General features: G+C 43.2%; 1 protein-coding gene across 1 annotated transcript in view; it reads left to right on the forward strand.

Moving 5' to 3' along the window:
• Positions 1 to 4,000: 4,000 nt before the first annotated feature.
• LOC121437374 (rho guanine nucleotide exchange factor 6-like) overlaps positions 4,001 to 13,622 on the forward strand; it is a 119,751-nt gene continuing 110,129 nt past the window's right edge. Inside the window, 3 exon segments of the mRNA XM_041637258.1 lie at positions 4,001 to 4,055; positions 4,058 to 4,236; positions 5,445 to 5,528. Of these exon segments, the coding sequence (XP_041493192.1) occupies positions 4,001 to 4,055; positions 4,058 to 4,236; positions 5,445 to 5,528 (318 nt within the window).

Consider the following 13,622-nt stretch of genomic DNA (forward strand, 5'->3'; position numbering starts at 1 on the left):
CTAAAGTGGTTCCCTTAACTAAGAATTGTGGTTCCGTGCTCCCCTGTCCAACCTTCCTTTATCCCAATCCTCCTGCTTTCCCAAGGCCCGACCTCCTTCCCTTCTAACTTTTCTCTCCCCATCTCCCCTTACCCCCAACCCACCCCACCCCAAGATCCCAATTTTCTCCCCGGCAATTTTGTCTACTTCCCTTAGCCAAGAGGATAACTATATGTTTTTCCTTGGGTTCCCCTTCTTACTTAGCTTCTTTAGATTCACCTATTGTAGACTCCGTGACCCTTATTCATGGCTAGAAACCAATTATGAGTGAGTACATCCCATGTTCATCTTTTTGGGTCTGGGATACCTCACTCAGGATAGTGTTCCCTGTGAGAATGGCTAAAGTCAAAAACACCAACGATAACCTTTGCTGGAGAGGTTGTGGAGGAAGGGGTACCCTCATCCATTGCTGGTGGGAATGCAATCTTGTGCAACCACTATGGAAGTCAGTGTTTCGGTTTCTTAGGAAATTCGGGATCAACCTACCCCTGGACCCAGCAATACCACTCTTGGGAATATACCCAAGAAATGCCCTATCATATGACAAAAGCATTTGTTCAACTATGTTCATAGCAGTATTATTTGTAATAGCCAGAACCTGGAAACAACCTAGATGCCCTTCAATGGAAGAATGGATGAAGAAAGTATGGAATATCTACACATTAGAGTACCACTCAGCGGTAAAAAACAATGACTTCTCGAATTTTGCATGCAAATGGATGGAAATAGCTTTCGAATCTTAAAGTTAACAATGATTCCTTTTGCTTTGATATGCTGTCGTGTGACCCTCTCAGCCTTTCCTTTATTACTTATAATAATCTGCTATAACTAAATGTAAAAGGCTTGACTTCACCGCCGCTTCTGCGGCGGTGCGCCGTGCAGCCCAGCCCCTCCTCCTTGCGGCGCTCTAGGGACCATGGCCGATCCTCGCGTGAGACAGATCAAGATCAAGACAGGCGTGGTGAAATAAAATTCAAAAAAAAAATGTAAAAGGCTTGGAGTGATGGGGCACATCTATCCTGCACTAAAGAACTTTGGCAGGAGGATTGCCAGGAGGTTGAAGCCCCCCCCCCCCCACCGGCATACATTATTGCATTCCAGGCTAAGCATACATACAGTGAAATCTTGTCACAACAACACAAAAATCAAAACAAGGCAGATTTCCATCTAGGCAACACTGGCCATGAGCCTGTTTTGGGATAAACTATATTCCTGAAATGAGTCGAGCTTTGCTCGTCATCCTAAAATATAATTAATACCTCAATAATACTGCCAGCTTTTGTTTGCCCATGGAGTAAAATTCGCCTGCGCAATTGTGATGCTGTCCAAGTGACATACAAAACTGTGTCTAAATGGGTCATGTTGAGGAAGTAGTAAACTTAGCAACACATGGCTTCCATGTATTTCCATTACATAGATTTGGCCATGGGTCAAACCCAATTAAAATTTTGATTGACTATTTTTATGTTACTTATAAGTACAACAAGCCACAAACACAGAAGTAAAATCTTCATTATAGAACTAAGGATAGACCCCACATCATCACTGAATCTCAAAATGTTGGTGATAAGAAAACTACCGAGGCAGGCAACCATAGGGAATGACTGGGAAACATGAGACTCTACTTGGCTTGGGCTACTTGCACCTCCCTTTGCTAGCAGTGCATCTAGCAACATGTCAGCGACTCAGGAACCCCCCCCCCCCCCCGCCTCCCCCCTCTCCCTCACCTCCCCCTCCCCCACCCCGCTTGCTTTAGGCCGCACATATTCCTGCTTTAGCAACACTTTGATACCGCCTGACAATCAGGTGCCCTTGAATATCTTTCATCTTTTGGCTGCTCTCAATCTTGATAATGTGTTTCTTCTGATCTGTACACTGTTGCTTCCCTTTGAATAATATTTGCTTGCTACTTTCACGAGATATGGGAGCTTTTATTTCAGTTCTTTGATTGAGAAAGCAAGAACCTGGAAACACCTGGTCCAGAGTAACGGCCACCAGTAGCACTACCATACTGTGCAATTCCTCTATGCGAGGTCCTCGAAGATAAAAGCTAATATAAAGGGGCTGAAAGCAGATGGCCGGGTGCCTGGGATGTGGAGAACAGGAAGCAAAGAAGCAGTTGGAAAGGCGCAGGCCCACTTTTGAGACTGACAGAAAAACTTCATCTAGGTCGGCGGTTCTCAACCTCTGTAATGCTGCGACCCTTTAATACACTTCCTCGTGTTGTGGTGACCCCAACCATAAACTGATTTTCACTGCTATTTCCTAACTGTAATTTTGTTACTCTTATGAATTGTAATGTAAATATCTGGTAAACAGTATATCTAATATCGACCCCTGTGAAAGGGTCATTTGACCCCCAGAAGGGTTGTGCCCCACAGGTTGAGAACCACCGATCTAGACTGTGTGTGATTCTAACCAAATGGCCTGAGAATGTCAAAATTATTAAGTTGGCCTGAGGCTATAGCTTAGTTGGTGGAGTGCTTGTCTAGCACCCACAAAATCCTAGGATCAATCCCAAGCACCCCGTAAACTGGGTGTAGGGCCACATGCCTATAACCCCAGCACTTGGGAGATGAAGGAAGAAGGATCAGGAATTCCAAGTCAGCTTCAGCTACAGGGAGCTGTCCCTATCACTGTCACCATCACAAAGCAGGAGGAGGGGCAACAAGAAAGGACTGTGAGGCTGAGCAGGAAACAGCTATGATTAACCATCTGCCTCCCATATGTAAGGAGAGATCCTGTTGATGAATGCCCCGCACTCTCTGACATAGAGCTATGCGATTAAATTTTGCCAGAAGTTTCTCTATAATATGACTATTTTCCCTGGTGCCAAAAATGTTTGAGAATAACGCGCCCCTCCTGGTCATGCTACAGATAAATTTATGGCAAGGCAAAGTTGAACAGTTCTGGATTCATGGCTGTGGCTTGTTTTCAGGTCACTGTTTTCAAGGGAGAGCGTTTGTGGATGGAGAAAGTGGCTTTTTCAGTCTGGAGTGTAGACAGAGGACAAGCGCTCTTTTGTTCTCAAGTGCTCTGTCTCCAAGCATATTTCCCTGATTTTCTGTGACTGTGTCTGAGTCTGTGCTAAGGGTACTGCAGCTGGACTGTGGAGTGGAACCAGGTCCAGAAAAAGAATTGCTAAAGAATGCAAGTAAACAGGATGGCAGATGTTATCCTTAGCCTATTTCCCTAAACATAGCTTTTTTGGCTACAAAGTAAAATGCCATTCTTCCAGCTTCTGCTTATACGCGGTGATGGCTGACAGCAGGGACAATCTTCATTTGCTTGGCAAGTTGTCACCGTGTGACTTCACGTGTTTTGTAAGGAAGGAATGATCGTGACACACAAAATTTCTGTAAGATTGTCTGAGGACATGCGGCCATTTCTGGGAGGAATTTTCTCAACCCACCTAAGTCTTTGAGCTCTGTTTGACCAGCACAGCTCCCCACGAGACTCAGAGCTGTCTGACCTAAGAGGTAGTTGGTATCTTCCTCTCTACAGAAGCCAGATTTTTCACTGGAGCTAGACTGTACTGACAGTGTTTCCCAGTCTGCCTGGTGCACGTCTCCTTTCCAAGGTTCTCTGAAGTGCTGGCTCACTCTGGCTTCCACAAGCACTTGCTTACTTCTCTGCCTCCCAGCATCCTCTTCACTTCCTTTCCTGCAGCGAGAAGCTGTAGTGTGTGTTCCTCCCTTAAAAAAAAAAAAAAAGAAAAGAAAAAGAAAAAAGAAAAAACCTAAAGAATTTGTTTTGCAGGTTTTGAAAAAAAAAAAAAAAAAAGAACACCAGCGATGTTATCCCAGGAGTTTGTCCATTCGTTATCATCCCTTCCCATATCTTTAAGTATGATCTCTGTGGTTTAGAAATCCCACGTTCCACTGTAGTTAAAGAAAAGTTGCCTTAAACCTTTGCCCTGCAAGCACCAGAAGGGAGCTCATAAAAAGGAAGACAGCAGCAGATGCAATCGCGGATGTGGCTTAGTCCTCGCAGCTGCCCCGGAGAGCTGTGCAGAGAGTACGAGCCCCAGTCATGAATCCAGAAGAACGCGTTGTGACATGGCTTATATCTTTGGGAGTTTTAGAGTCTCCCAAAAAGACCATCTGTGATCCAGAGGAGTTCCTGAAGTCCTCGCTGAAAAATGGGGTGGTGTTGTGCAAACTCATCAGCAGACTCCTGCCTGGTTCGGTGGAGAAGGTAAGGTCATTTTGCAGTGTCTTTGGGACTGCCTTCCACCACGGAGCAGCAATAATATTCTTGAGATTTTTTTTTTCTATGGCCCGGTCATGGGAATCCCCTACTTCAGTATCTTTCTAAAAGCCAGGCATTCTTTCTTACTGTCCCTGTGCTTTAAAAAGGTCAGAAAATGAAATGCTATCCTTCAGGAGTTGGCCCCCAAATGTACTAAAAACCTGTTACACCACTAGCAGTCCGGGATGGGAGGACTCGCTTATCATACCCAAGCTCGCTGTGTTGTGGAGATGCGTGTTAAACTTCCCTGTGCATTTCAGACATGTTTTGATACATGAGTCTGTGGAATAATGAAATAATTTGGAGTAGATCTTTCTGGGGCTTGAGAGTTTGCCTAAAAATTGATGAAGACGTTATTTCTTTGAAACAAGAGCCATTGAAGAACTCTATTCACAGAAGTCAACGCTACATAAAACTCACAAAACCCAGAGAGAAACCAAGTGTGTTGCACTGAATGCAGTGAGCATTTAAAGTGAAACTAAACTTTGCTCAAGAAAATTTCAAGATTTTTGAGGTTAAAAGCCCACGCTTTAACAGTGGATGACTTCCAAAGTAGGTGCTTTTGTGGCACTGGAGTTCTTAGGATTCTTTTTATCAAGGTCGTGGTGGAATGGGGCCGTAAGTAAGGCTTCTTTGCCTCTTGGAATCAGTTCTATCTTTATTGAATGAGTGTTTACTTATAATTTCTTAAACTTGAGAAACGGTGATTAAACTAGCGATAAGAGGCAGCGTGACATGATAAAATATAGTGCCCAGCCAAAGTGAAATATAATATCAACAAATTATTATGGGGAGTAGAGGGAAGTAATCAGGGTGGCCTTTTTGAATGAAAGCAGGAAGTAAATTTAAATATATATATATATATATTTAACATATGATAAATATATCTTAGTCTCTCCAGTTTGCTATCCCCACAACTAACTTGAAGGTATGAGGAAACCTTTTTAAGTAGAAACGGCTTGCAGACATTTGAAACAAAAAAATCAACCGTTTAGGCGTTTGCATCACTTCCTTCAGTGGCTAATTCTCTTCCTGGATGGAGAGCAGGGCTGTCCTGTACCTTCAAAAGCCGACCCCATCTAGTTATCTACAAAGGATGATGATCGTTTGTCATGGCTTAGCAATCTCTAAGTGACATTTGACTCTTTCTTTAGTATTGTCTGGAGCCCCAAACTGAAGACGACTGTATCAACAACATCAGTGACTTCCTGAAAGGATGTGCAACTCTTCAAGTGGAAGTAAGCTAACCTGCCTTGCCTTTCAATTTTCTCTTCTGTTAATAAAACGAGTCCGTAAGAAGTATGTGATTAGTTTTCACTGCCAGTAGCCACAAAGATAAACAGAGGTAGCCCCTCAGAGAAACCAGGGTTGAGACGAGTGGTCCCCAGTAGTGCATTGCTAGTGTGTGTCTTTCAGAATCCAGTTCTAAACAAAGCAAGATCACTAACTGGGCTTGGTGACACACACCTATAATCTGCAACACTAAGGTGGTGGAGGCAGGAAGATCAGAAGTTCAAGGTCATCTTTGGCTCTACATTTAAATTTGGAACCAGTCTGGGCTGCATGAAACTCTTTCTCAAAAAAAGCAAAAAAGAAAGAAAGAACAGAAGAAAAAGAAAAGAATAAATAAAACAACAGAATACAAAAATGATGACTTTTGAATGTAGCTTCTCTTCAGGTGAGCAAGGTTTTTGTGGGTGTGCTTCCTTATTAATGGGGGGAAAACTTGAGTCACTGGCTACAGCAGAGGGTCTCAAGAAGGAACAATAAAATAAATGAAAAAAAGAAAAAGACATGGCCCAGTGCCAAATGATTAACCCTGAAAACATACTTACAAGCAACATTATACTGACTGAGCAGGTTATGTTTAGGAATATGTATGCATCTGTGCATACATATATACATGTAGTAACAACCAAAAAAGAGGCCATGAATTTAAAGGAGAGTGGAGAAGAAGGATTTGGAGGAAGAAAAAGGAACAGAGAACTGTTGTAATGAAAGAGAGAAAGAAAGAGAGGGAGAGAGAGAGAGAGAGAGAGAGAGAGAGAGAGAGAGAGAGAGAGAGAGAGAGAGAGAAGAGAGAGAGAGGAAGAGAGGAAGAGGAAGAGAGAGAAAAATAAAGAAAGGAAGGAAGGAAGAATCTTGAGGAAAAAACAAAAAGAAGGGTCTCTTTACTCCCATTAACACTTTAGAACAGAGGGAGACCTTGGAAAACTACAAGAACCTGGCCTTCAAGTCAAAACTGTATTTAAACAGAGCAAGTGATACAGAGGCAAAGCAGTGGTAGAGGCTTGCTTGCAATGCACAAGGCCCTGGATTCAATATAAAGCAAAATAAAAACCCCAAGCCACGTTAAACTACGTTGCACGAGGAACCCTAATGCATGCATACATGGTATTGCTGAAAAAGAGTGCAATACTTCTGCGTGTGCCAAGTTACTGTTCATGCTCCATGTTGTTTCTGTGATGCAGGGATGGGATCCTCCTCTTGCACAAGGAACGCTAGCAAGGAGTTGAACCTTCATGCCCTCTCCTAAGGCTTTTGTCTGTGAAATAGGTGTAACACTAACTACCTCGCGTTGTTGTTTCAGGGTCAAGTGAGATATTGCTTAATTATGTAGATTTAAGAAAGTCAATGTCCGAAAATGTGTGAGATAATTTGGGTATTATCTTTAGCTCAGGGCCAGGTCAACAGGTAAACAAGTATTACCTGTGGGCAAGTGGTGGGGGTTTGAACGTGGACTCTGATGCAAAACTTCTTGGGTTTAAACCTCATTTTGTGCTCACTAGTGACATTATGACCTTGGAATCTGTTGTTTCACTATGCTTCTCTGTCTTGGCCTCTCCATCTATACAATAGGAACAACAGTGGCACCTGCCTGTCTATTGTGATTGGTATGAAATGTCAATGAATTAATACATGTAAAACTCCGGGAAGAGATACTGGGGCATATTATCCTTCAAGTAGCTATTTATTATTGTTGTTACTATTATTGTTATCTTTACTAGTCCTTGTCTCAGTTCAACTTTGTTTCCTTCCTAGTTGGGTGTGGTGGTGCACACCTTTAATCCCAGAATTCAAGAGGCAGAGGTAGGTAGTAGATCTACGTGAGCTCCAGGCCAGCCTGGTCTACATAGATAAGTTCTAGGCCAGCCCCAGCTACAATGCAAGACCGTCTCAAAACAAGTTATTTTTTTTCTTGAAGCTAAGCCTAATCTAAAGATACATCTGTGTCATAATATCTTATTCCAATCTTATTTACGTGGGTACTGGGGACCCAAATTTATTCCATTATTTCCTACTTCCCAGAGACACCTCAGCCATCTTGAGGTTCATGGTCCATGTGGCTTCAGAGCCCGTGGTAACCATTATAGGAAGCTATCTACTGTGGAACAGACCATGACATTTCTTGTTTGATTTTTCAAATAAAAACATGGTGAAGTTGTCAGCAATTTCTGCACTAAAGCTGCCAGAAGGTGCACTGTGCACTTCTTCTTTGCAGTTCTAAGAATACTGGGTGATACGGAAACACCTCCTGCGGCTCCACTGTTGGGGGCTTTCTGATAACTAAAGATTATTCTTTTAAGCACAAACGCTTAAAAGTCTTTTTTTTTAATCAAAAAATGTTTAGTTCACTTTGGGCAGAAATTTTACTAAAAAGTGTATCAGACGGATATGATATGAACATTGTGGTTATTTTATTCCTTCTGTAGTTTCTTTTTTTTTTTTTTTTTTTTTTGGTTTTTCGAGACAGGGTTTCTCTGTGGTTTTGGAGTCTGTCCTGGAACTAGCTCTGTAGACCAGGCTGATCTCGAACTCACAGAGATCCGCCTGCCTCTGCCTCCCAAGTGCTGGAATTAAAGGCGTGCACCACCACCGCCCGGCTTCCTTCTGTAGTTTCATAGGTGTGTGTGCGTATTGAGATGTATGTACACTGTGTGGGGTACAAGTGTAGTGTTGGTGTCTTCTTCTATTTCTTTCCAGTTTACCTAAACCATTTTGAAACAGTTGATTTATAGAAAGTTCTCTCTCTCTCTCTCTCTCTCTCTCTCTCTCTCTCTCTCTCTCTCTCTCTCTGAGATGAAATCTCTCACTGTTTTGGATAAACTGGCTGGTCAACAGGCCCCTCACCCATCCAGCACCGCTCAGGATGATAGCAGCTGCTTTTGTGCTCAGCTTTTATGTGAAGGCTGGGGACCCGTTGGTCCTCTTGTTTGTGTAGCAAGCACTCTACTCACTGAGCCATCTCCCTAGCCCTATATGTTAGAACCTTCCTTCAGATCCCTGGAACTGGAGTTGCAGATGGTTGCGAGCTGCTACGTGCGTGCTGGAAATCGAACCCAGGGCCTCTACTAGAGCAGCCAGGGCTCTTAACTGCTGAGCCATCTCTCCAGCCTGATTGCAGAAGATTTTAAAATAATTTTTCAAAGTTAGCATTCAATGTGATGGGCTTCGTTGCAGACAACTATTTTCAGGGTCGAGTGAAAGATGGATCTACAGCTCTTCACGTATCATTGCGTCTAAACTCTAGTCTTACGGCCCACTGATACCTTGTGACTCAGTGCTCTTCATACTGTTATGCACAAAACTGAGCCACGTTGAGTCACTCACAGAGCCCTCAGGGAAGGCACATACAATCACCCCAGAAAGAATGAGACTGAAAGCTGAGCTGGAAGGCATGGAGCCGCCAAGTATGTGGCCAGTCCAGTCCCCAAGCTTCCCGGCAGCTGAAAAACAGACCTGTACAGAAGTATTCACAAAGGTCAGGGCGGAGGTGGGGGGGAGGGAGAGACAGAGAGAGACAGACACACACAGAGAGAGACAGAGACACACACACACACACACACAGAGAGAGAGAGAGAGAGAGAGAGAGAGAGAGAGAGAGAGAGAGAGAGAGAGAGAGAGAGAGAGAGAGAGATCTGTCTCTGGCAACGGTAGGAGGTACAGGGCATGTCTGGCTGAGCTGAGTTAACTTTCTAAAGCTCTAAACGTATGAAAAGAAAGGAGAGGGCTTGCCGGTTCCCCAGAGCGCCCTATCATTTCCTAGCATTTATCTGAAGAAAGGCTGCCAGTTTGAATCAGTCAGTTTGGAAGATTGTAACGCTGAGTCAGGGAGGTGGGGGCTGAGTATTGGGGTCCCAGGTATGGGGACCACATTATAGGTTGGTGATCACTGGGCCTCTCCAGATGCCCTCCATCTTCTGTTGACTGTGGATCTAAGAGTTTAGGGTCTCTAGTGGTTCATACAGCTAACAACAGAGAAATCTGAGAAACAAAAACTCCCTCCAATTTTCGTACTATCCTTTTAGACTTTAAAAAAATTTTTTTGACTAAGTCAGATTTTTTATTTTTGCATGTGCATGTATGTGTGCATGTGTGTGTGTGGGTGCGCACATGTGTGTGTCAGCCACAGTGTGTGTGTGTGTGTGTGTGTGTGTGTGTGTGTGTGTGTGTGGAGTTCAGAGATCATCTTTCAGCAATTATTTCTTCTGCCTCGTTGAGGCAGGATGGGTCTCATTTCTGCTGTTGCGGTGTGTCCTCTGGGCTAGCTCACCTGAGAGCTTCCCAGCAATTTTCTCATCTTTGCTTCTCATCTCCCTCTGCTGAAATGACAGATGTGCACCGAAGCAGCTGGCTTTTATTTTTCAATTAAAATGTATTTCATGTGTATGGGTGGTCTTCGAATCTGTGAACATGGTTATCTCTCCACGCATTTGCATCTTCTTTCATTTCTATCTTGTTTTTATGGTTTTTAGCATATGTGATTTATATCACTTTGGTTCAATTTTTTTGCACCAAGTATTTCATACTTTTTTTTAATTCAAAATAAGGTTTCATGCAACCTAGGCTGACCTTAAATTATGTAGCGATGTAGCTAAGGCTAACCCTGAACTCCTGAACCTCCTGCCTCTTCCTCTAAGTATGGGGATACACTTTTATATACTATTATATGTGGATTTTTTTTTAAAAAAATATTTGTGCCGTCATGGTGGTATGCATCTTTCATCCCACATTTAGAAGGCAGAGGGAGTTAGATACCTGTGAGTTTCCGATCAGTGACTGCTACATAGTGAGACGCTATCTGAAATCCAGTTGTGTGTGTGTGTGTGTGTGTATGTGTGAGTGTGTGAGTATATGTGTATTCATCTGCCTCTCTGTATGTATACCACATGCATATTGGTGTCTGCAGAGCCCAGAAAAGGACATTGGAACCCTGGAACTAGAGTAGTTATATGCGGTTGTGAGCTACTGGATTTGGATGTTAGGAACTAAACCCAGGTCCTCTGCAAGAGCAGGAAGTGCTCCTAACTTCTGATTCATCTCTGCAGCGCGCGCGCGCGCGCGCGCGCGCGCGCACACACACACACACACACACACACACCACTTTTTGAATTTCATTTCTTTTCTTCTCTGCTCTTTTTTGAGACGTGGTCTCACATAGCTCAGGCTGGCCTCAAACTCACAATAGTTAAAAATGAATGACCTTGAACACTGGTCTTTCTGTTCCCCGTCTGCGAACCCCTCACACTCCACTCAGAATTGTCTATTGTCTTCTTAATTGGCTTTGGAACATTTTTTGCTAGTGCATAGAAATACAATTAACTTTTAATATTTATTTTTTATCTTTCAACTTTTCACATTTTGTTTTCAGGAGTTTGTATGATTTCTGATATACGAGCTTATGCCTTCTATGAATGGGGATATTTGTGATTCTTCCTTTTCTGTGATACTTTATCAGGCTATAACCTCTAGTACATATTGAGTAGAAGTGGTAGAAACAAGTGCCTTGTTTTGCTTTTTATCTTACAGAGGCGTTAGTCTTTCACCAGTAGGTACAATGTTAGCTGCGTATTCTTTTTTTTTTCAGCTGGTTATTTCTTTATAAATGAACTTTAGTATTGAGAAAATGTCCTTATAATGCTAGTTTGTCAAGTTTTTTTTTTATTACAAAAGATGATGATCCATACTCTGGATCAGTTGGCTTTGGGAGGTGGTGGTAGGAGGTTCTGGGTTCAGGGTCATTCTCAGCTACGTTTATATGCCCCTGTGTGTATACTATGTCATGAGCTTATTTGTGTATGTGAGTTGAGGTTTTCATATGGAGGTCAGAGGAAAACCTCAGATGGTGTACCTTGCCTACCCCTTGCTATTTTGAGTCTCTTTAATGTTCAATGCTGCATACTGCAGGCCAACCTTACATGGAGTTTCTGGGGATTCTTCTTCTGTCTTCACTGCCTGTCTTGCCATAGGAGCACTAAGATTACAGACATGTGCCATTGTGTCTGATTTGAACCCAGTTCCTTGTGCTTGTGTGTGGCATTTTACCAACTGAGGCACCATGCCCACCCCAGTTTCCTTTGTCGTTAATTTAGGCTCTTTACAATAGTGATATATTACATTGATTGATACTCACATATTGAATCAATCTTTCATTGCTGTGATAAATCCCAGTGAGTTATGTTGTGTATGTACATAGAATTTTGTGTGCATTCGTGATTATTCTTGAAGAATCTTTCATCATAGAAATGAATTACTGTGTCAGATTTTAATAGATAATGTCAAATTCTCCTACAAAATGCTCTACCAACTTACATTTCTACCAAAACACTGAAAGGGTTTTCTTCCTCGTGTCCCTGTCAACGCTGCGCATTATTTATCTTAAAGTTTGCCAAAGTGATGGTGAAATGGTATTTTTCTTTGCTATAATTTGTATCTTACGATCCCAAATGAATTTGGACATGCTGTCGCTCCTTTATCGTTCATTTTTATTTCTTCTTTGTAAACTAAATCCATCTTTTTTGTTTTCTCAAAGGATGGAAAAGACAGAGAGGATATTCAGTCAAGTCAAAACTACACAGAACATATGAAAATGATCCTTATTTTTAGGTAAAGTCAGTAATAAAAGCAGGAAGTCACTCAACAACGTGAGCAGAGACTGATCATTTTAGAGTGGCCAGCGTGGTACTTTTCTGGCTGTATTGCTTGACAATGGCCATGTGAATACTGGTCTGTGGAACCTCTAGCCCGGGGACTTTTCCTTTATTCCCAGTAGATACTTTTCCTCCATCATCTTCTACCATGATGCCCTGCCTAGGACATTTTCTGGTCTCCATTTTGCAGAAATAGACATGTCTTCTGCTTCTGTACCCAGCTTACTTTGTAAAAAAAAAAAAAATCTTTGTTCATGAAGGGTTATTAAATGAATACGTGATTCAAATAGCCCCCCTCTCCTTCCTTCCTTCCTTCCTTCCCTCCCTCCCTCCCTCCCTCCCTCCCTCCCTCCCTCCCTCCCTCCCTCCCTCCCTCCCTCCCTCCCTCCCTCCTTCCTTCCTTCCTTCCTTCCTTCCTTCCTTCCTTCCTTCCTTCCAATATCAGCTGGTAGCAGTCTGGCTTTTTTCTGCCCTACTCCCTTGTTCCCTCCTGACTTCCTGAGTCACTCCATCTGCCTTGTCACCATAGCAGCATGGGTGCTGTCCCTAAAGTGAGGCTTGTGGGATAGCCCCTTCCCAGGGACTGTTCTGCAGGGAAGCAGTCCTAGAAGTAAGGCAGCTTTACCAGTGCTCATGAGTTAAAAGGAAATCTGCCATGTTCTTGCTCTAAGAAAGTAGAAATAGGCCACACCCCTAACTAATCGCACAAAGAACTTCTTCAAGTCTTGGCAGGGTTACTTGTGTGAACTCAGACTTCCTCTCTCTAGGCCTCTCTCACTATGTAGCCCTGGCTGGCCTGCAACTTACTATCAAGACCAGACTGGCCTCGAACTTACAGAGATCCATCTGACTCTGCCTCCTGAGAGTACTGGGATTAAAGACATGCGCCACCACACCCAGCTAGGAAGCCTGCTTAGAAATTAAAGAATGGGTCATGGTTTCGCCCTTTTCCATCCGTTTCCACCAGGCAAAGCTTCCACTCAGTTTGACTAGTAGGAAGATTAAAAAGGGGTTCGGCACCTTTTCTTCTTGACTAGCTGAGCCAATGTGGCAGTCCTAATAGAGATCCACTGCTTCGGCTGACCTCATCTGTCTCTGGCTATGCTGCCTTTCTATACAAACCTGAGCGCACATCTCAACTACTCCATAGAGTGAGACAGGAGGATGTGAGTTCCAGTCCATTCTGGGTTAGAGATGAGACCCCGTCTCTACACTTAGAAGGAGTTCAGGGGTAGACCACTTGCCAAGCATGTGTTTCTTTGAAAAGTCTGTTTTCAGATTTTGGGGGTCTGCTCTGGGAAAAATGGATGTGAAGTGCTTCTCTGCTTGAAGGAAAGGGTGAGAGGATGTCTCTGTGGGTCACCATGCAAATTACAGGTCACAAGTTACATCCCTGGGATG

The sequence above is a fragment of the Microtus oregoni genome, unplaced genomic scaffold, assembly GCF_018167655.1.
Source record: "Microtus oregoni isolate MIOR12 unplaced genomic scaffold, Mior012 000052F_002, whole genome shotgun sequence".
Lineage (NCBI taxonomy): Eukaryota > Metazoa > Chordata > Mammalia > Rodentia > Cricetidae > Microtus > Microtus oregoni.